Source organism: Bubalus kerabau, chromosome 7, assembly GCF_029407905.1.
Source record: "Bubalus kerabau isolate K-KA32 ecotype Philippines breed swamp buffalo chromosome 7, PCC_UOA_SB_1v2, whole genome shotgun sequence".
NCBI classification, from domain to species: Eukaryota; Metazoa; Chordata; class Mammalia; order Artiodactyla; family Bovidae; genus Bubalus; species Bubalus kerabau.
The window spans coordinates 117538876-117561901 of NC_073630.1; the positions used below are offsets into that span (position 1 = coordinate 117538876).

Consider the following 23026-nt stretch of genomic DNA (forward strand, 5'->3'; position numbering starts at 1 on the left):
CACAGCACCTGGAGCAGGCCCCCTTTTAGCACAGAGGGAGCCAGCGAGGCCCGTCCTGCAGCGGGCGGCCCAGGTGGCCCTCTGTCCTTGCTCATCCTGCTTCTCCTGTGTCCCAGCCCCTTCCCCGGCCACGTCTGCTCCCCAGCGGCAGGGCTGCCTCGGGCACACACACCTGTGTATGTGTCTGCAGAAGATGGAGGTCGCTACCCCCACCCCTGGGCCCGGCCCTCTGCACGGCTGTGGGCCCCCGCGGTTTGGCTGCTGAGTGTCCTGGGTGAGCCGTGTGGGTACTCACAGGAGACCTGTCTGCCTGCCAGGAGCCGTTTAGGACTTGCTCCTTCTTCCATCACGGGACACTCTCATCACCCCCTGGGTTATTGCGTTAGTTTCAAGACCACTGTGTGGTCTTGCCCAGTCTGAGAGCCCTTCTTCCAGAACCCCCTCTCTGTCCCCTCCCCACAGCGGTTGGGGCTTCCCTTCATGAGAGCACCCCTGTTTCTTGCTGCCCCCGCAGTAGACCCAGTGCAGTCAGTGTCCTCGGTGACCCCCGTGCCCAGCCCCATGCTGGGCTTGGAGTCCTGGACCCAGGGATGCACCCGCTCCCAAGGGGCCCCTTCCTCGGGTCTGAGGTGCACGGAGTCCAGCCTGCGTCTCGCACGGGTGCCCGCCTCCCCACGTGTTCGGGGGCTGCTGTCTGCCCAGCGCTGCAGAGACTTCACGGTGGAGACTCACATTCACTTGCTGAGGCCGTCCTCCTGGCAGGGATCTTACCCAGTGTGCTCGTCTCTCCTCTCAGCTCACACAGACACAGGGGGCCGAGCGGGCTCTCGCCCTCCATTCCTGGCTTCCTACAGAGTTTCCAGCATTCAGACCATCAGATGTCCATGTTTTGTGGGAGAACTGACATGCAGTCAGTTAACTTGTCAGAATATTTCCCACTGCTGTCAAATATTAGAGTTATTAGGAGGTATGAATAGGTTTTGTAATAGATAATCCTGAATTAATGAAATAATTAAGCAGAACATTCTGTATCCTGATTAATGTTTCTTGAACGTTTGGTGGTACTTGGAGATCCTGTCATCATGCCGAGTCTCTACCTTAAAGGCAGGTTGGGGTGAAATTACTGACGGAAGAGTTTTGTTTCCATGGCATTCAGCATCCTTTTCATTCATAGCTTCTACTTTCCAGTTTCAGTCAGTTTAGTCACTCAGTCGTGTCCAACTCTTTGAGACCCCATGGACTGCAGCACGCCAGGCCTCCCTGTCCATCACCAACTCCCAGAGGTTACTCTCAAAGTCATGTCCATTGAGTCGGTGATGCCATCCAACCATCTCATCCTCTGTCGTTCCCTTCTCCTCCTGCCTTCAATCATTCCCAGCATCAGGGTATTTTCAAATGAATCAATTCTTCATATCAGGTGGCCAAAATATTGGAGTTTCAGCTTTAGCATCAGAGCTTCCAATGAATATTCAGGACTGATTTCCTTTAGGATGGACTGGTTGAACCTCCTTGCAGTCCAAGGGACTCTCAAGAGTCTTCTCCAACTTTCTTTATAGTCCAACTCGCACATCCATACATGACTACTGGAAAAACCATAGGCTTGACTAGACGGATCTTTGTTGGCAAAGTAATGTCTCTGCTTTTTAATATGCTGTCTAGGTTGGTCATAACTTTCCTTCCAAGAAGTAAGCGTCTTTTAATTTCATGGTTGCGGTCACCATCTGCAGTGATTTTGGATCCAAAAAAAATAAAGTCAGCCACTGTTTCCATTGTTTCCCCATCTATTTGCCATGAAGTGATGGGACCGGATGCCATGATCTTATTAGCTTTCTAAATGTTAAGTTTTAAGCCAACTTCTTCACTTTCATCAAGAGGCTCTTTAGTTCTTCTTTGCTTTCTGCCATAAGTCTGGTGTCGTCTGCGTATCTGAGGTTATTGATATTTCTCCTGGCAATCTCGATTCCAACTTGTGCTTCATCCAGCCCAGTACCTAAAAACTCCTCCAGAGCAAAGTTGTCTTGCTGAGCAGCAGGTGTTTAAGTCGCATCTGGCACCCCATGTGGGGGCCTCCTCAGCGTGTGTGTGGAGGGTGGGAGGAAGGTTTGGAGCCTGAGGCTGGGGGACCTTCAGGCAGAAGGACTCACATAGTCTGTGGTCACTGGCACACCCACCCCCGCCTGGCGGATGACAGAGCCTGGGTGCTGAGGCAGGGTTCACATTGACTTACCTGCTGTCTGCAGCCCCTGCTCAGGGCTGGTGCCTAAGGTGGAAACACCTTTGGGATCAAACTGGAGGGTGCTCTGGGGACTCAGAGGTGGTTCTCTCTGCTTGCTTCCAGGATTGTGGGGGGAAGAGTTAGGCTTGTTAGTTAGTTTCAACGGAGACTTACATAACTACCTTCAGTTTTTAAATGCATGTGGTTCTCTGTTGTTTCATGTTGTTTTATGTAATCGCACAGAATCCAAGGAGGCTGAGTAGTTACCTAGCAGTGTCTACGCTCCTTGTCTGAGGTTTTAGGACACTGGGAGCACCGTGGTGGGGTGGGCTGGGGTTCAGGGCCGCTTCCCGAGCCAGCGCTGGGGGCGGAAGCTTCTTCGTAGGAGCCAGTGGGCGGGGAACACTCTGGGCGCAGCTGCACGTCGGTGGTGTCAGGCCTTGAAGGCCCAGGTCTCCGGAGGTGTCTTCTCAGTGAGGACACTGCGAGGTGAGTTTTCCCCTCTTGTTGTTCAGTTGCCAAGTCATGTCCGACTCTGTGACCCCATGGACTGCAGCATGCCAGGCTCCCCTGTCCTTTACAATATCCCGGGTTTGCTCAGACTCACTTCCATTGAGGCATTGATGCCATCCAACCATTTTGTCCTCTGTCATCCCCTTCTCCTCCTGCCTTCAGTCTTTCCCAGCATCAGGGTCTTTTCCAATAAGTCAGCTCTTCTCATCAGGTGGCCAAAGTATTGGAGCTTCGGCATCAGCAGGTGGCCAAAGTATTGGAGCTTCAGCATCAGCATCAGTCCTTCCAATGAATGTTCAGGGTTGATTTCCTTTGGAACTGACTGGTTTGATCCTTTCCTCTTTTCAGTTCAGTTCAGTCGCTCAGTCATGTCCGACTCTTTGCGACCCCATGAATTGCAGCACGCCAGGCCTCCCTGTCTATCACCAACTCCCGGAGTTCACTCAGACTCAAGTCCATCGAGTCGGTGATGCCATCCAGCCATCTCATTCTCTGTCATCCCCTTCTCCTCCTGCCCCCAATCCCTCCCAGCATCAAAGTCTTTTCCAGTGAGTAAACTCCTTGCATGAGGTGGCCAAAGTACTGGAGCTTCAGATTTAGCATCATTCCCTCCAAAGAACACCGAGGACTGATCTCCTTTAGAATGGACTGGTTGGATCTCCTTGCAGTCCAAGGGGACTGTCAAGAGTCTTCTCCAACACCACAGTTAAAAAGCATCAATTCTTCAGCGCTCAGCTTTCTTCACAGTCCAACTCTCACATCCATACATGACTACTGGAAAAACCATAGCCTTGACTAGACGGACCTTTGTTGGCAAAGTAATGTCTCTGCTTTTGAATATGCTATCTAGGTTGGTCACAACTTCCCTTCCAAGGAGTAAGCGTCTTTTAATTTCATGACTGCAGTCACCATCTACAGTGATTTTGGAGCCCCCAAAAATAAAGTCAGCCACTGTTTCCACTGTTTCCCCACCTATTTCCCATGAAGTGATGGGACCAGATGCCATGATCTTAGTTTTCTGAATGTTGAGCTTTAAGCTAACTTTTTCACTCTCCTCTTTCACTTTCATCAAGAGGCTTTTTAGTTCCTCTTCACTTTCTGCCATAAGGGTGGTGTCATCTGCATATCTGAGATTGTTGATATTTCTCCCAGCAATCTTGATTCCAGGTTGTGCTTCTTCCAGCCCAGTGTTTCTCTTGATGTACTCTGCATATAAGTTAAATAAGCAGGGTGACAATATACAGCCTTGACGTACTCCTTTTCCTATTTGGAACCAGTCTGTTCCATGTCCAGTTCTAACTGTTGCTTCCTGACCTGCATACAGGTTTCTTAAGAGGCAGGTCAGGTGGGCTGGTATTTCCATCTCTTTCAGAATTTTCCTGGAGAAGGAAATGGCAACCCACTCCAGTGTTCTTGCCTGGAGAATCCCAGGGACGGGGGAGCCTGGTGGGCTGCCGTCTATGGGGTCGCACAGAGTTGGACACGACTGAAGCGACTTAGCAGCAGCAGAATTTTCCACAGTTTATTGTGATCCACACAGTCAAAGGCTTTGGCATAGTCAATAAAGCAGAAATAGATGTTTTTCTGGAACTCTCTTGCTTTTTCGATGATCCAGCAGATGTTGGCAATTTGATCTCTGGTTCCTCTGCCTTTTCTAAAACCAGCTTGAACATCTGGAAGTTCGCGGTTCACGTATTGCTGAAGCCTGGCTTGCAGAATTTTGAGCATTACTTTACTAGCATGTGAGATGAGTGCAATTGTGCAGTAGTTTGAGCATTCTTTGGCATTGCCTGTCTTTGGGATTGGAATGAAAACTGACCTTTTCCAGTCCTGTGGCCACTGCTGAGTTTTCCAAATTTGCTGGCATATTGAGTGCAGCACTTTCACAGCATCATCTTTCAGGATTTGAAATAGCTCAACTGGAATTCCATCACCTCCACTAGCTTTGTTTGTAGTGATGCTTTCTAAGGCCCACTTGACTTCCCATTCCAGGATGTCTGGCTCTAGGTGAGTGATCACACCATCATGATCATCTGGGTCGTGAAGATCTTTTTGTACAGTTCTTCTGTGTATTCTTGCCACGTATTCTTAATATCTTCTGCTTCTGTTAGGTCCATACCATTTCTGTCCTTTATTGAGCCCATCTTTGCATGAAATGTTCCCTTGGTATCTCTAATTTTCTTGAAGAGATCTCTAGTCTTTCCCATTCTGTTGTTTTCCTCTATTTCTTTGCATTGATCGCTGAAGAAGGCTTTCTTATCTCTTCTTGCTGTTCTTTGGAACTCTGCATTCAGATGCTTATATCTTTCCTTTTCTCCTTTGCTTTCACTTCTGTTGTTTTCACAGCTATTTGTAAGGCCTCCTCAGACAGCCATTTTTCTTTTTTGCATTTCTTTTCCATGGGGATGGTCTTGATCCCTGTCTCTTGTACAATGTCACGAACCTCAGTCCATAGTTCATCAGACACTCTTAGCTATCAGATCTAGGCCCTTAAATTGATTTCTCACTTCCACTGTATAATCATAAGGGATTTGATTCCTCTTTTACCTCAGGCTAAAACCTATGTTTCTGCATCCTCCCTTCACTTGTGATTTCCTCACCTGGGGTTTTTCCAGTGGTCATGTTTGGATGTGAGAGTTGGACCACAAAGAAGGCTGAGCGCTGAAGAATTGATGCTTTTGAACTGTGGTGCTGGAGAAGACTCTTGAGAGTCCCTTGGACTGCAAGCAGATCCAAATAGTTAATTCTAAAGGAAATCAGTCCTGAATATTCATTGGAAGGATTGATGGTGAAGCTCCAGTACTTTGGCCACCTGATGTGAAGAGCTGACTCATTGGAAAAGACCCTGATGCTGGGAAAGATTGAAGGCGGGAGGAGAAGGGGCTGACAGGATGAGATGGTTGGATAGCGTCACTGACTCAATGGACATGAGTTAGAGTAAGCTCTAGGAGATGGTGAAGGACAGAGAAGCCTGGCGTGCTGCAGTCCACGGGGTTTCAAAGCGTCAGACTCGACTGAGGGACTGAACACCACCACCACATGTAAAATGGAGACGATGACGGCTCTTCCTCAGGGGTGGCCGTGGCTGACCCAGGTGGAGCGTGTAGGGCAGCGCCAGGCCTGGGAGCGTGTGCTGCTTGTTGACTCTGAGGAGCAGTGCAGGACGGCGTCAGTTCTCCCACCATCGATTTCTGAGAAGCAGCTTCTGCCTCCAGGCCTGGCTTCCCCATCTCCCTTCCCTGGCCTGCTCCCTGTTTGTAGGCCAGCAGTTAGGTGAGACGTCGCCACTGGAAACGTGAAGCCTTGGCAGGAAAAAGGAAAACCAAAAACAAAATTGTTCTGTTCCCCTTACATACATCACGGAGGACGTAGGGACACGGTTTACATACGTCACGGGGGACATGGGGACACGGTTTACATACGTCATGGGGGACGTGGGGACACGGTTTACATATGTCACGGGGAAAATGGGGACACACGGTTTACATATGTCACGGGGGACGTGGGGACACGCGGTTTACATACGTCACGGGGACGTGGGGACACGCGGTTTACATACGTCACGGGGGAAATGGGGACACGCGGTTTACGTACGTCACGGGGGACGTGGGGACACGCGGTTTACATACGTCACGGGGACGTGGGGACACGCGGTTTACATACGTCACGGGGACGTGGGGACACACGGTTTACATACGTCACGGGGGAAATGGGGACACGCGGTTTACGTACGTCACGGGGGACGTGGGGACACGCGGTTTACATACGTCACGGGGACGTGGGGACACGCGGTTTACATACGTCACGGGGGACGTGGGGACACGTTTACATACGTCACGGGGGACGTGGGGACACGGTTTACGTACGTCACGGGGGACGTGGGGACACGCGGTTTACGTACGTCACGGGGGACGTGGGGACATGCGGTTTACGTACGTCACGGGGGACGTGGGGACACACGCGGTTTACGTACGTCACGGGGGACGTGGGGACACGCGGTTTACGTACGTCACGGGGGACGTGGGGACACGCGGTTTACGTACGTCACGGGGGACGTGGGGACACACGCGGTTTACGTACGTCACGGGGGACGTGGGGACACGCGGTTTACGTACGTCACGGGGGACGTGGGGACACACGCGGTTTACGTACGTCACGGGGGACGTGGGGACACGCGGTTTACGTACGTCACGGGGGACGTGGGGACACGCGGTTTACGTACGTCACGGGGGACGTGGGAACACGGTTTACATACGTCACAGGGGAAATGGGGACACACGGTTTGTCTTCGTTGTCTTTTATGTGCCCTTAGCCCCTTTGTTAGTTTAGCAATATAGGGCATTTTTTTGTAATTAGTTGAGTTGATACCTAAAGCTGTCATTTAAAAAGTAATTTTATTTAGTTGCCAGAGCTGGGTCTTCACTGCTGCACGGGCTTTCCTCCGCTTGTGGCGGGTGGGGTTACTCCCTCGTGCGCTGTGCGGGCTCTCGTGGTGGTGGTGGTGGTGCAGACTACAGGCTCCAGGCCACAAGGGCTTCAGAAGTTGTCACTCCTAGGCTCAGTGGTTGGGGTTTCTGGGCTGTTGGCACAGGCTCAGCGGTTCTGATGAACTCTCAGAACTGTTACTCTCTTACTTAGTTCTTAGTTACTCAGTTGCTTAGTTACTTCCAGGCATGGGCTTCCCATAGCACTGATTGAACCTGTCTCTCCTGCATGGGCCACTGAGCCCCCAGAGCAGCCCTGAAGCTGTCCTTTTTTGATACCCAGTGCAGTAACGTGCAGTCGTACTGGGGAGCACAGGACACCTGTCTCACGGGTGAGAAGTCCTGGGGCTCCCGCTTCCTGTGTGGGAAGTGCACCACAGTCCTGGGAGGGCCGGGGAGCCTTCCCTTTCCGTCCTGCCTTCCTCACGCTCATCCTGCTTGGAACTCATCCTGCTTGGAGAAGGATGATGCTCAGGGCTGCCTGTGGGGAGCAGGTGGGAAGCCCTGAGGCGGGGCGGGGGGGGGGGGGCACGTGCACGCAGCAGCCCCCTCGTCCACGTGCTCTGACGGCAGGTCCTGGGCTACGGGCCATGCTGGGCTCACCTCGGCCCTGCGGTAGCCTAGTGGCTGTCCACCGGCACCTGATAAGCTTTTCCGATAGTAAGCGCTAGAGCATTGTTTCCGAGTCCTGTTCACTCACTGGTTTTGACTCTGAGCCGCTGAAGATACAGGGAAGCGTTTGACAGCTGCTGCTGATGAACGGTTTTCCAGTGAAAGGGGAGGTGGGAGGGGAGGCAGGCAGTCTGGGGACCCTGGAGCCGTCTGAACGCCGCGCTCTAGGGGAGGATGGGAGGGGAACACTTCCTTGGAGGCAGGAGGCTGGCAGGCAGGGACCCTGGACTCTCGGGTGGGGCACAGGTGGCCCTGGGCAGGAGCCCAGGGGCAGGGAGCTGGCTGCTGGAAGGCCTCCTGGGTCTCAGGGCTCAGAGTAGGGAGGGCGGCTAGGGTTCCATCCCCATTTGATGGCTGTTGTGAGACGGACGTGTGAGGCGCCGTGTGAGCAGCTGATGGGAGAGGCCGAGCCCAGCCCAGGCGCTAGAAGCAGCCTTCCCGGGAGGGCCATCTAAGGCCGAGCAGTGGTGAGGAGACATGTTGTCAGGGGAAAACTTCTACATGCTTTTCTTTAAAAGGCACGTTTTATTTAAGATACAGTAAGATTCAAGGCCTTAATGCTTCCATTTCAGTACCTGAAGATATTAAATGGTACTGTGTATCAGTCTATAGTTTTCCACATATACAAAAAGCTTGGTGATCAGCTCTCTGTCTTGCTTTGATTTTGCAGCAGCATTTGACATTCTTTGCTCTGTGATTCCAGAATATTTCCTTTATCTGGCACCATCTATACACAAACTGTCACCAGCCCCAGAGCCCTCGTGTGAACTTCAGATTGATTCACGTATCCACCTGGATGTCCAGTGACTTGAGCTCAGGTCCGAGCCAGAGGTCCCACAGCTCCACGCGTGGAGTTGCCCTCAGACCCGTCTGCCGCGTTTCCCGTGAGGCGCGTCCGCGTCCGCTCTGCTTCGGGCTGCCCCCTCTGCTGCAGTCCGGTGCCGACCTGCCTGGTGGGTCAGTGGCCGCGCCGGCGAGGCCTGTGTTCCCCTGCAAGAGCTCAGCACAGTGGACGGGCCCCTCCCCTGCTCAGCACCTTCACTCGTTTTCCATCTCATGCAGAAGGAAGCCTGCAGGCCTTGCGGCAGCCTGTACGGCCCACACGCTGGACCCCAGTCCCCGCAGGCATCCTCACGGGTTCTCCCTTGGGCCGTTACGGCTTCGAGCGCAGTGGCTCCTGGCCCGTCAGCGGACGCACTGGGTTCCTCTGCCTCCAAGCTGAGCTGAGTGCTCCAGGTGCGCTCTATCTGGGGCTTCCTCCTCCAGGCTTTGCGGAAGTGTCGCTTTTCAGTCACACGCTCTCCCTGACCGTCCTGTTCACACACCCAGACTGCCGGTCCCTGCCTCCCACCCTGCTTTTTATTTGAATCCACATCTGACGTTCTGTGCGCTTCATTCAGCCTTTCTACCCACGAGGGCAGGGAAAGCTGTCTGTTCTGCTGGATTCTGCGTATTCTCACCACAAAGAACAGTAGTGGCTGGCGTAGAACAGGCTTTAAAAGCCGTTTATGATGTGCGGCTTAAAATCAGCAGGGCTCAGATCTCAAGAGCTGCTCGTGGAGTGATGGGGGGTGGTCTGCAGGATCGAGCAGGAGGGCATCACAAGCCTTCAACGAGGCGTTGCTTTTCGGGGGTGGCGGGGAGGACTGGACGTGGCTAGTTCATCCTGAGTTCAGTGTGAGTTTTTGCACTTTGAACAGTTTCTGCACCACAAATGCTACCTGCAGATAATCTGTATTTGCCAACTCAGCAAGGCAGATGGTTGCTAACAGCTTGACTGGTGAATTCTTGTGAATTTAAAAAAAAAAAAATGTAAATTGAGGGACCTCCCTGGTGGTCCAGTGGTCAAGGCTTTGCGCTTCCAATGCAGAGGGCTCAGGTTTGATCCCTGGTTGGGGAGCTAAGCTCCCACACGCCATGTGGCCAAGAAATAAAGTTTAAAAAAAAAAGTATCTATTAAAAAATGTTAGTTGAAGAGGATTAGGTTGATCATACTTCTTAGTTCATGGTAAACTAGTCACTATTTCATTTAAGTCTTGTTTGTCTGTAGTTACTCTTTTTATCCCATCCTCATTCTGTTCCATAGACAATTCTTCTAATGTGTTTAAAATGTATCTTTTTTTGGATACATTTTTAAAACACTGTAACAATAAATATCACGGAAATCCCTGCGGGTGAGTGTGGCACTCTTGATCACTAGGACATCAGCTTCACAATGGATCTGAAGCAGTTTACAAAGACCACACACAAATCTGAACTGAAGAATATTGTGTTAGAGAAATTTCTTCTGTTGTTTCTCTCTCTCTCTGCCTGTAGCCACTCAGTTTTACCAGTCTTTTTTTTTGCCCTTAAGACTACTCTGCTTTTAAGATGTAAAGGTATGATTTTTCACTTGTGAATCGGCAGGTAAGTGGTATTGGGGATTAGGTCACTTGCTTTTCATTTTTTTAAAATAAAATGTCCTCTAGAGTTGAGAATGTTCAGATTGGGACTCAAAACAAAGATCTCTTAGCGCGCTCTCAAACTGTGTTTTCTAGACCAAGTGATGAGGTGGCTTTCTGTTTTTTGAGACTGTAGGAAGCTCAGGCAGAGGTTTGTTGTGGCTTTAAAGGTAAGGGGGTCTTCCCTCGCCTGTGCCCGAGGGCACATGGCCCACGCTGGACTCCAGGCCACGTGTGCAGGGTCTAGTTCTTTAGGAGCTGCAGTGATTTTTCTCAGACCTCTGTGTCCCTCTTCTAGCATCTGATTTGAAATCTAACCTTTCTTGAATCTCTGAGTTTCAAAGCACTGACAAGGGATGGCCCTGAACGTTTGTTGTTCAGTCATGTCCGACTCTTTGTGACCCCATGGACTGCAGCACATCAGGCTTCCCTGTCCATCATCAACTCCCGGAGCTTGCTCAAACTCATGTCCTTTGAGTCGGTGATGCCATCCAATCATCTCATCCTGTCCCCTTCTCCTCCTACCTTCAGTCTTTCCCAGCATCAGGGTCTTTTCCAGTGAGTCAGTTCTTCTCATCAGGTGGCCAAAGTATTGGAGCCTCAGCATCAGTCCTTCCAATGAATATTCAGGTTTGATTTCCTTTAGGATTGACCGGTTGGATCTCCTTGGAGTCCGTGGGACTCTCAACAGTCTTCTCCAGCACCGCAGTTCAAAAGCATCAATTCTTTGCCACTCAAGCTGCCTTTGTGGTCCAGCTCGCATGTCTATACATGACTGCTGGAAAAACCATAGCTTTGACTAGACGGAGCTTTGTCGGCAAAGTAGCGAGCATTATGGGGTCTTCGTTAGCTTGCTGGGTTGAATGCACTGCCTTCAAGCATGCCCGTTCCCCCGGGTCCTAGAGGAAAGGCTGTTTTGGGGGCAGAGCACCCTTCCAGGGGCGAGGGTGGAGTTCACACCCTGAAGGTCTCGGCAGGCAGAGAGCCTTGCAACTTGTGAGCAGACTTGGCAGCGTGGTGTAGACCCTGCTGCAGGAGAGAGTCTTGCTGTAAAGGCTGGGTGACAGGACCTCCTCACCAAGGTGGCCTGCAGCCTGAGCACAGCACCTGAGTTCAAGTGCCTTCACGGCCCTTGCGTGTCTCTTGGAGTCAGCGTGGGCACTCAGGGAATACTGCAGCCTGTGGAAAAGTGATTTCCCAGGAGCAGTGAGGACTGTCTGATGGGAAGGCATGAGACCGGCTCCCTGACACCTGCGGCACCCTGGAGGCCTGGGAGCTTGTGGACACAGGCGTGTCACAGAGACGCCAGGTGCTGGTCCGATGTAGGGTGGGGATGGGGGGCTCCCTGCCTGGGGGCGCCATCTGTGGGGAGGGTGGGGGTGGGCAGCGCATCCTCAGAGCACTGGGATCGAGGGAGCCCAGGTGGGTGGGCGCATCTGGGTGTGGAGTCAGGAGATGCCCCGGATTTGGCCCCGGGGCGGCGGGAGGACTGGGCTCCACACAGTCAGCCTGGACTCACCTACCTGTTGACGTGCTCTGGTCACCCGAGACTGTGTGTTTGGTGGTTTGAATTGCGATTGTCAACAGTTTTTTAAGGGAATGCATAGCTGTGTCTCACTTACTGTTTTCACCTGATAGTTTTAAATATGAGATCAGTTTCCTGTGATCCACCGTCAGATTTACTTGAAAACTGTACCCTGTTCCTTTGTGGCCCCTGCCGGGAGGAACGTGTGCAACACTCCTCAGACGCCAGGGGCGTGCACGTCGATTCAGTTACACATTTCCGTTTGCAGTTTTTATTTCCCACCAAGCGAAACTCTGCCTGCCTTATTGACTTAACGTCTAGCGCCTGCCTCAGAGTGATAATGAACACAGAGTAGGTTCGTGATTAACGCGTTGCGTGCAGTACGGCGTCTGATTCGGAAGCTGTGTGTTGTTTGAGACTCTTGTGAAAGCTGATCGTGCTGTTGTAGAAGATGTTTGAATTGACCTTCAGCGTGAGTGCAGGCCAGAGCCCTTCCACCAGCCCCCCACTCCCAGGACTTAGAGTGTGAGGGCCCAAGCTCAGGAGCGCCGGCGAGGATCGGCCCTGAGCCAGGGTTCCGTCGTGGAGCCTCCAGGACCTGACACCCCCTCTCTCCCCCAGGATCTTCACTCTCTACAGCAAGTCCCTGCCCCTCGACCTGGCCTGCCGGGTCTGGGACGTGTTCTGCCGTGACGGGGAGGAGTTCCTGTTCCGCACGGCCCTGGGCCTCCTCAGGCTGTTTCAGGACGTCCTGACCAGGATGGACTTCATTCACGTGGCGCAGTTCCTCACGCGGCTGCCGGAGGACCTGCCCGCCGAGGAGTTCTTTGCTTCCATTGCCAGCATTCAGATGCAAAGTCGAAACAAGAAGTGGGCTCAGGTGAGTGGGCTTTTGTTCCCTGTCCCGTCTGGTTGAGGAAGCGGGTTATGCAGAGCACCCTGTGAGGAGCCAGCCCTCTCGAAGGTGCCCTGGATTTGGGGCCTGGCTCTGCCACAGAGTCTTAGACAGTCGTTTCCTCTTTGAGCGAAGGAGCTGGAGAAGAAAAATCTCCCCACCCCTCCTACAGGGGCTTCCCAGGGGGCTCGGATGGTAAAGAACCTGCCTACAATGCAGGAGACGGAGGTTTGATCCCTGGGTTGGGAGGATCCCCTAGAGAAGAGAAGGGCAACCTGCTTCAGTGTTCTTGCCTGGAATACTCCCGTGGACAGAGGAGCCTTCGGGTTCAGTCCCCAGGGTCGCAGGGAGTCAGACACGACCGGGCGACTAAACAGCAGTGGCAGCACAGAGCCCTGCGCCTGGAGACCGCGCTCTGTGACCAAGCCCCCCGTTTCTAAGTCCCAGAGCAGAGCAAGGGGCTGACCTGTCACCATCGCACCGTGCTCTGTGACCAAGCCCCCCGTTTCTAAGTCCCAGAGCAGAGCAAGGGGCTGACCTGTCACCATCGCACCAGCAGAGGAGGAGGCCCAGAGAGGGGCTGTGTGTCCTCAGTGGTGGGAGAGGAGGGGCAGGGAGGGCTCCCCGGACGTGTTGCTGGGGCTCCAGCAGCTGCCCTCAGGGCCGTCTGGCGACCGCATGGGGGCGCGTCCTCCTGGGCTCCCCGCTTCCCCTCTGGACTTCGCTCCTAGGCCTGGTTCCTAGTCCTTATCATATGAAAGGGAACTAGAACACCCGGCCTCGGGAGCTGTGTGCGCTCAGTCCGCCTGAGCAGCAAGTCTGGGGGAGGCTTGTCCTTGCCATGCAGTGCTTGTTCCTGATTTACGGGTTTTTTATTAGTGGAAGATTTAAAGTACATTCAAAATAGAAGAAGAGAGAATAACCAACCCCCATGAGCCTGTCAGGTATCCCGTCAGCTTTCAGATGTCTGTTTTCAGACATCAGCAGTAGCTTTGTCTTTTGCTTGAATCAAGATCTGGATCAGGCCTACACGTTGGAATTGGATGACAGTCTTGGCATCCTCTTACAATGCACAGGGTGACCCCCCTCCCACTTCTCCCCCCCTTTACTTACTGAAGAAACGAGGCCACGTCCAGTAGCAGTCGTCACAGTCCGGATTTTGCTACTTCTGTCCCTGTGGTGTTCATCGTGTCCTTCTGCTCTCTTTCCTGTAAATTGGCAGACCTGGAGGCTCGAGGAGGTTCCCAGTTTTTATGTTTGGCCAGATTATGTCACAGGTGATTTGACTATCTCTCTCTGATCTTAGTTAGCGGCCTATTTATTTTTGTTTCACAGCTTTAATAATTTACAGTACCATAAACTTCACCTCTTTTAGAGTACACAGTTTATTACCCAGAGAGGGTCCCTTCTGCCCTGGGCCCTGCGATCGGCCCCCGAGCTGGTCCTTTCTCGCCTGCTGTGATGCTCTCTGGCTGGTGGCCTTCCTTCCTGCTGGGTCTTTAGGGAAAGAGCACAGCTGCTGTGGGCCCTTGGGTAACACTGAAACGCTGCCCTGGTTTTACCAGCCAGGGGGCGGGGGCACTGCTCTCTGCTTAGCTAAGTGCTATGAGTTACAGTTCTGAAATAAATGCATTCAGTTTATAAAAAGGGGTGAGGTACTGACCCATGCGACAGCACGGGTGCACCTGCAGAACATGGCGTTAAGTGAGAAAGCCCGACTGCAGACCACGCGCTGCGGGGTCCCGTTCCCATGCAGCTTCAGAAAGGGAGCTGTAGAGACGGGTCGTGGCGAGCGGGGGCTGAGGGGGTGGGCGCGTGGGGGCAGGGCTGTGACAGCTGGAGGGCAGGGGCTGCTCGTGCCCCTGTGAAAATGCCCTGAAATTGGCTGTGCTGAGGGCTGCGTGTTACTTGTGAGTATATTAAAAGCCACCAAATTGAACACTCAAAGTGGGTGAATTTTACGCATGATGTGTGAGTTATGTCCCAGTAAGCTGTTAAAAAACACAAACCTCAGCTCCTGTGCGAGCAGGACCGGCTATATAATCATCAGGGATCTGGTGAGAGGGAAGAAGAGCCTTTCTCTGATTAAGAAATAAATAGGCAACACTCGATGAAGGTATGGGGCCTCGTGTTCAGAATTAGTGTCAAGGGTTTGAGGATGGAGACTGCAGAGCGCTGGGCTGGGCAGGGCCTCTGAGTGGGTCCCCGCTGGACTGCACAGGTGCATGCCCACCTGTGCGTGAGGGTGCTCTGGAGTCTCCCGGGACTCGGCCTCTTCCACTCACGCTCTGAAGTAGGTGCAGAGAGCCAGGGCCCTTCCTGAAGACCGTGCCCGTCACTCAGAGCCATCGCTGCTTTGGCTTTCCATCGAGCACAGCTGTGGTCTGCTGACCTCCCTTTGTGTTTCACTGGTCCGCCCCCGCCCACACACCGGCAGAAACACGCACAGACAGACGGGCCGAGTCCAGATCTGTCATTCTGCTTATTGCATTTTAGGTGAAAATTACTGGTTAAGACTGGGTCAAAGGTTATTAGAGAGTAGGACGCTCTCTGATAGTGGGGCGGTGATAGGAGTTAGCCTGGCAGTGGGCTTCACCAGTGAGTTTGTTTAGTCCCAGGTGCCAAGGGAATTGTGGTTTGTGCCCGTTTCTCTTAAATACTCTTAAGGTTAAGATCCTGCTGTGCTTTAGCAAACAGTTAAGTGGTTGTGTTTGGCTGGCCGTCTCACTCAGGAAGAGAAGGGGGGCTTCTGTCTGCCGTTAGCCCTTCTGTGCCGTGTATTTGAAACCCTCATACCCCCTGTAATTTGTACTTCGCCTGAAGTGGTCCAGTGCTGGGCCCAAGGAGTTTCAGGAACTGGTGCTCTGGAGATCCCCTTGGTTCCGAAATAAGACCCATGTAAGTGTGGATCCGTGTGAGTGGTGAGGCCTTTAGCGGGTCGCTCGAGTGAGTGTCTACCGCTCCCTGCCTTCCACACTGTGCGGGTTACACGGCTGCTCTGTGGGAGGTGCCTGGCGGTGCTCTGCGTGGCTGCAGCACTTGGGCCTGTCCTGTCCCTGCTGTTGTTAAGCGATCACAGTGGGATGTCATGCTTTTAAAAATGAAGGTGTTAACTTAGAGCTCCGAGCAGCGAGGAGGAGGGAGCTAATCACCCTGGGGATGTGTGGAGAGGCCTGGCCGGGAGCTGGTGTCTTATGGGCCTTTGAAGGATTGGTCATTCCTTGGTGAGGAGAGAGGGACGGGGCAGAGAGACCAGCAGCGTGGGAAGGCGCGAGGGCGTGTGAGCCTTCTGGAGGCGGGGCCTGGCTCCGCTGGTGGGAAGCGCGGGGGGCTGGAGCCAGACTGGAAAGGGCAGAGCCCAGGAGCCCGGCCTTGACTTCAGCGGCTGGTGCTCGGAGGGAAGTCCTTGGGCTAACGTCCTAGCCCAGAGAGGGTGTGACCTGGATTCCTCGGTAGAGAGATGAGTCTGCAGGAATGTGGAAGGTGGACCGGAGGAGTGGCCTCCAGGGAGGCCATGAGGACCTGTGTCCGTGCGTCGCCTGTCGCCCACCTGTGTCTCCCTGTGATTCCCAGGTGCTGACCGCCTTGCAGAAGGACAGCAGGGAAATGGAGAAAGGAAGCCCATCTCTGCGGCATTGACGAGGCAGGTGGACTCGTGATCAGCTGGGAAGCAGGCTCCACGTGGCACCCGTGTGGCTTCAGGCGGATGCCCTGGCAGCTCCGGAGGACAGGGGCTGTTTCCACGTTTGATCCCTAATGCTGGAGTTGGCCTTAAACACAACACAACAAACAAACAAACACTTTGAAAGAATTAAACCAAGGCTAAGCCTTAAGAAGCTCAGTGGAATGACCACCATGGCCAACCACTGCGTATTCTGCATGGTTTAAAAATAGGGCAGTGGCTAATTCCCTCCCCTCATTTCAGCAAAAGTTAATTAAATTGTAATGCTTTTATGTCAACTACCAGAAAGTACATTACAATTTTTCGTTAGCCAAGGTGCATGAGAAATGTTACTTGGGAGACCTCAGAGATGGCATTGGCTTATATCTACATATTTTAGTCCAAAAGGGACTGCTGATTTTAGTTGCCGAGGTCATCCTTCCAGAGCCGCAGATCATGTTTTTAAAGCCTGCCTACCAAAGACAGCAGGACGGGAAGACGGGCTCTCGGAGGACAGCCGCTGGTGTGCGTGGGCTCCCCGGAGCACACACGATCTGACCTTCAGGCTGACCTTTTACCACGTTGCCTTGACAAAACTCCAGCCCCGGGCCGACAGTGCACGCTCAGGTTCCGGGGGGTGCCCCGCTGTCCCGGAGACCGCAGCCCCGTTTGTCCAGCAGCGGTGGCTCACCCAGACCCTGCGGTAGTAGAGAGGGCGTTAGAGCAGAGCCAGCCTCTCTGAGCAGGGCGAGGGGAGGCAAGACGCCCCGCCCCTGGCCGCCCGCTGGGTCCCGGGAGGCCGGGCCAGCCCGCGTGGGGCGGGGCGCTCCTCCTGTCCCTGCAGGGCAGGCGTGGTCCCTGGGGTGGTGACCCTGACACGGTCGACTCAGTGGATGGCTGTGGGGACCGGGGCAAGCAGCACGCGTCCAGTTAGCTTGTCAGGAATTCTCAGCATCCTCCCCACTTCATTAGCCACCTTTTTGTCCCAGCTTTTCTTGATTCATTTGGCGAACTTTGCGTTAAGAGCTTTGGTTATCTGAATTCAGAGACGTGAAGACCGTCGTCACGGAGAAGTCCAAAGGACAGGCCCGTCCGCATGGACACGGCTCCCACGCGCGCACGCGCCGGTCTCTGGGGCGCTCGGGAGGCCAGGCCCGCGGGCACTTGCCGCCCAGCCGCCCTTCTCAGCCATACGTCCGCCCGCAGGGTGGAGCCTAACCACGGTGTTACTTTTATAGGTTTTTCTCCACCTGCCTTGCCCGCCGATGACACTTCAGGTACAAAGCAAGCTGCCCAGCCGCTGGCCGTCCTCATGCCCTCCACCCCAGCTCTGTCCCATGTGTCCTTTCCCCCCTCGTGTTCCTGGCTAAACTCCCCGGGGAGCTTGCAGAGCATCCCCCACCACTTCCTGCCTCAGCCTTGAAGCGCTGACCTGCCTGACCCCTTGGAGGAGGCCTTCTGTCTCCGCCGAGCGCCAAGGCAGCCGGTCCCGGACTCCTCAAGAGGCTGAGCGTAACCGGGCCGAAAACGGGCCACCAGCCCCGTCATGCCCTTCCTCGAGGACGTACCTGGTCTCGTCCCATGACGTGGGCTTTCTGTTCGTGAAAGATGTATATATTTTCTTACTGTACATAAAGACATTCCCGAAGTGGTGACAGAAGGCGCCGCAGCCGGGGCCGCGGGCAGTTGCTGAGAATGCGTTTGTGCACCTCCACATGCCGTCAGCCCCCCCAGCCCTCGACGTGGCTGTCGGATGGCTCGACGTAAGTCTCTTCGGATAGCACTGTATATGCATTGAGTTTTTAAGCAGGATTCCAGGCCATTCTGCAGCTCTTCCAGATCTGTAGTTTAGAGGAAGTTTTCATGACCTGTTCAGGGACCACACGAGCTCTCTGCTGGCTTGATGTGTCCACCTCGGAGTCTGGGAAGTTCAAGGTCCCAGTCCAGGGTCGCTCAGCCACTTGCCACAGAGGGCAGAGGGCTGCTGGACCGCACAGGGCTGCGCTTCTCTGCTCACCATTCTGGTTTCGGAAAACTGGAAACAGAATTGGAAGCGCAGCCCCCTTGGGAAGTCGGCCGTCTCCACTTCCGGTGCCACTGATTTTCAGAAGGTGAGATGTCAGGCTTGGGGCCTCTGCGGCTGGCACCTAAGAGTCGGTTGCCGTGTCCCCACCAGTCACTGAAATCCCATCTGGAACAACGTCCACTTTAAAGGGTACTTTTTAACTGCTCTGGTTTTGACTATTTTAAATAGTTTGCTGATAACACTTGCTACATATCATGTTTTAATTGCTTGTACAGTTAACCTTTAATTTTATTTAGTAAAGTGTATCAAACTAGGGCTTTTTGAATTGTAAATACGTGGTTTTATTAAATAAAAAGTCATGTAAAATTGTTGCTTACGTTCACTGCCATTTGGTTTCAAGTTAGAGTTCTCACCCCAAAGTATGGTAAAAATTGACTTTGAGCATCATGTTATTTGAATATTTTCAAATGCACTTACTAGTCTCAGTTAAATAAAAGAGGTGGTTCAGTTACCGTGATTTGGTCAGGGGATCGGAAAGTTAGCGCTGTCCTCCTTCCAGGCCAAGGGGAGCCCCAGGCTTGCTGCCCCTTGAGCCTGACCGCCTGCAGCTTTAGCCCCTGGTCACCCGGCCCACGCACCTGCCCCGCTCACCTGCTCACAACCCACCCCCACGCCTGCCCCCCATCCCAGCAGGGCGTCAGGTTCTCCGGGCCAGCCGCCAGGCTCTTCCCCTGACCTCCAACCTGCCGGGTGCCCTGTGGTGTCCGCGGGTACCTGTGGTCTCTCCCTGTCTCGGGGGCAGAGACCAGCGGTGCTGCCCCGCCACGGTGGCGGTGAGCGTGAAGCGGTCCTCCAGGTCCCAGAGCCGGGCAGGGTGATGGACTCGCACGTTGCTGGTGTGCGTGCTGGTCCTTCCAGGATCAGGCTCCCGGCTTCTGGGCCCTTTGGTCCCACGTCTCTGAGCCTTGCACGGCTCAGAAACAGCACCTTTCCTGTGCATGGGCGACCTGCCCCAGGGCTCCGGGCCACTGCCCTGTGGTCTCCACCCCTGCAGGCTGAGACTGGTGGAGAGTTATCGAGGGTTGACAGCTAGGGGTTCGCTCACTGCTCCACCCACACCATGCCTGGGGCTCAGTCTCCAGAATGACCTCATTTATCTCCGCAGCAGGTCACGCCCTGTCCTCAGAGGTGTGGCTCAGAAGTGATCTGCTTGGGCCCCTCCACCCGAGTGGGGACTCAGACTCTGGCCTGCAGCTCCCCAGCCCTTGCTCAGAAACACGGCTAGCTCCCCAGAGAATGTGTTGCTCCGGGGCTTCTGACCTCAGCTCTGGGGAGGCAGAGCCGTGCCCGATGGCTGGCCCTGAGGGGTGACCCCCAGCCAACGCCCAAGTTGTGGCAAGGGTGAAAGTTGGGGAGTGTTTTCCTAGGAGAAACTAGGGGGCTGACAGTTCAAAGACAACCACCCCCCGAAGTGTGCAGCCTGCCAAGAAGAGAGGGAAGGAGGTGCTGTGCCAGAAGGGCAGAGAGGCGGGTGCCCCCCAGCTGGGCCTTGCGGTGAGCTTCGGGTCACCAGGAGGACCAGAAGACGGGTGTGGCCAGCAGAGGGAGGCCTTAGAGCCAGGTCCTCAGACGGGACACGGTGGAAGTCGTTCCTGGGGTCCCTTTCATCCATAGCGTCTGCATCTTCATCACCCTAAGACCATCTCAAAGTTTAAAACAAACTCCGTATTGGGGGTGGATGAACTCTCTTTTTATAGAAGACACGCTTCCCAGGTGGCTCAGCGGGTAAAGAATCTGCTGGAAATGCAGGAGGCACAGATTCGATCCCTGGATCAGGAAGATCTTGTGGAGAAGGAAGTGACAACCCACTCCAGTCTTCTTGCCTGGAGAATCCCGTGGACAGAGGAGCTTGGTGGGCTGCAGTCCGGGGGGTCACAAAGAGTCGGAGACGGCTGAGCGACTGAGCAAGGATGCGCACCTGACTAGTGGTGAAAATCTAAATAATGACTGCAGATGAACTCACACGAAAAGAAAAGCATGGATTTCCACTGAGGAACTAAAAAATCTCACATGTGCTGTCACCGAAAAATGGTTTTCATTTAGTAGTGAAGAAGTGTTTCCTTTTCAGAGGCCTTGGGCTTTATCCAGGTAGTGCCTGCGTCCCTCCTGCCACCGATGCCAACAACAAACAAAAAGCCCTCTGTAACAGTGGCCACATCCAGCTCAGACCATTAAAAAAAAAAAGGCTAGTTCACCCTAAATCTCCCTTGCCTGGTAGGCTGCTGTCTGGCACGTACGCAGCTACGTCCATGAGGTGAGCCTGTCACTGATTATCGTTCTCAAGTTTTTTTATGCCAATGGTGGTAGTTATTGTATTTACATAATTCAATTAAATGCTATGTTAAACCAGTGTTGTGAAAAGAAACTGTTGCTTCTAAGAACACTAAAAGCTTTGAAAAGTCTCAAAGGCAAATCTATCAAATGCTGTTGAATGGGATGTGGGAGAGACAGCTGGAGAATACTTAGTATCTGTTGCATGTTAACTGTGTGCCAGGCACTACATTAAGCCTTTATTTAAAGTATGTTTGATCCTCACGACAACTCTGAAGTCAGTACTGAGGAAACCGAGGTACACAGAGGCTGAGCAACCTGCCTGATGAAGTGGTGTGGCCAGGATTTGAAAGAGGATAATGCAGTCTGCACTGAGGTTATTTTGCAAGAAATTTAAGATGCCATAGACAATTCGAGAATCAACGATTCTACCCTTAAGGAAAGGCCTTGGCCATCTACCCGAAGATTAGCAAGTGGTTGTCATTTTATTTTCTAAATTAGGATAAAATGTTGAAAGCAGAAAACCAAGAGGCCAGCTTCATGGACATCTCATTTAGATTTTCTTGTGCCTCCACTTTTCAGGCCCTGTACTTTTTGACAAAGAGATGAAAAAAAAAATCTTTATAGCCTTTTAGTGTCCGTAAGAATCATCTTAGTTTTAGGGGTTTCTAGTCTGGACTGGGGCACTGCTCTGTAACTGTCCCCTCAAGGAAGGGGGCAGAGCTGTGTGTCTCTGGGGTCCTCCTTCCAAAGCTACGAGCCTGCCTCCCTGTCCTTGTCCTCATTGGCTCTACTTCATTGAGACATCCTCATTACTACCTGTAATCATTTTTGAATCCGGCATGGGACTTGTTGCCTGACACGTAATAGCCTGACACGTAATAGGAATTCAAGTAACGAATATATTCAGCAAATGAGACTAACATGAATGTTATTAACCCAACAAATTTATTGAACCCCGACTCTACTGCACACTGTGCTGGTTGGTCACTAGGGAGGATGATAAACCCACTGTCTGCCTTCCAGGGTCTTTATCTCCTGGAGGTGCAGTCACAGAGGGGTGGGTGGGTCACAGGCCGGGGTGGGGCTGTGCCTGCAGACAGCTGTCAGGCGCTGAGGGAGGGGGACAATGATTTTTGGGTCCCTGGCGTTCTTCCTTGGACGTGGTCTGTGTGAAACAGCTTGTGAGTTATTAGAACTTTGTTATGAAATAGTCAACAGAAGAGTATTACGTTCTAGTCAGCTGGAACATCTTCAGCACAGGTAACATAATTTGAGAGGACATCGGTAACTTTGCAGCTTAAACACGACTGAATACACACACACACACACAGTAAATACGACTGAATACACACACACACACACACTCAGAGACCTACTGGTCACCAGGTTGAAGGCTGATGAGGAAATCTACCTGGGTAATTGCCGGTGGTTCAAAGTCAGCTGAAAATACCTGTTCTCTCTCAAGTGAACCAAAAGCTGGAGACTCATAATAAAAGCTGTGGGCACCGAGCCTGCTGCCAGCTTGAACCCCCCAGCCAAAACAGGAGTGAGCCACTGTTCTTCCCAGTTTGAGGCACAGGAAAAACCAAGTTCTATCCGCCAGGGAATCGCTATTTGACTTTGGTCTTGATGAATAGGATAGAGAGAAGACAAAAATTGTAGAGGAAAAAGAGAAGGGAAACAGGAAGGCAAAGCTTTTTACTCTCCTCACTGTTACATTTGCGTGCTTTGATTATGATATTATAAAAGAGTATTCATGCTGTGGAAGTTAGGGAATTTTAATCAGTCTTTATTGGCTTTAAAGGGAAAGCACTTTAGAAAACAAAATGACATCAAAAGACAAAAGTTATTGTGATAGTCTCACGAGCGAGTCATCTGCCTGCAGTGGGGTTTCCTAAAGGTATTTAGCACCAAAGAAGAGATCACCCTTCTTATGATCCTTCTTAAATTTAGGGATGGAAGAATACTTTTAATCCCAAATCTGCACATCTCAAAATTCAAGCTAAAACTAAGAAGAAATAAAGCCCCTGACTCCCAAAGCATCAAAGAAACCTTAAAACAGACATCGCTGACTTCAGGTTAAGGGGATAGACCTGTCTAGTGTTTCTCACATTAACTCAAGGAATGAAAGAAATCTTAATATTTGACACAGTAAATCATGTGCTTAGTGACGGTCTAAGATCTGTAAATATCTTGCTGAAAAAGAAAGGCTTGTGGACACTCATCAGTCACACCACTCTGTGTATTTTGCACCTGCAAA

General features: G+C 52.6%; 1 protein-coding gene across 9 annotated transcripts in view; it reads left to right on the top strand.

Moving 5' to 3' along the window:
- The window catches only part of TBC1D14 (TBC1 domain family member 14), a 113339-nt gene extending 94541 nt beyond the window's left edge, over positions 1-18798 (top strand). For 6 of the 9 annotated variants that reach the window (XM_055589176.1, XM_055589182.1, XM_055589177.1 and 3 more), the window contains 2 exons: positions 12472-12730; positions 17645-18798. In XM_055589176.1, the coding sequence (XP_055445151.1) occupies positions 12472-12730; positions 17645-17776 (391 nt within the window). In that variant the 3' untranslated portion in view covers positions 17777-18798. Of the gene's footprint in view, positions 1-12471; positions 12731-16318; positions 16865-17644 lie in introns of those variants that run through there. The other 3 variants (XM_055589183.1, XM_055589178.1, XM_055589179.1) reach the window with 2 other exon arrangements.
- The last annotated feature ends 4228 nt before the right edge of the window (positions 18799-23026 follow it).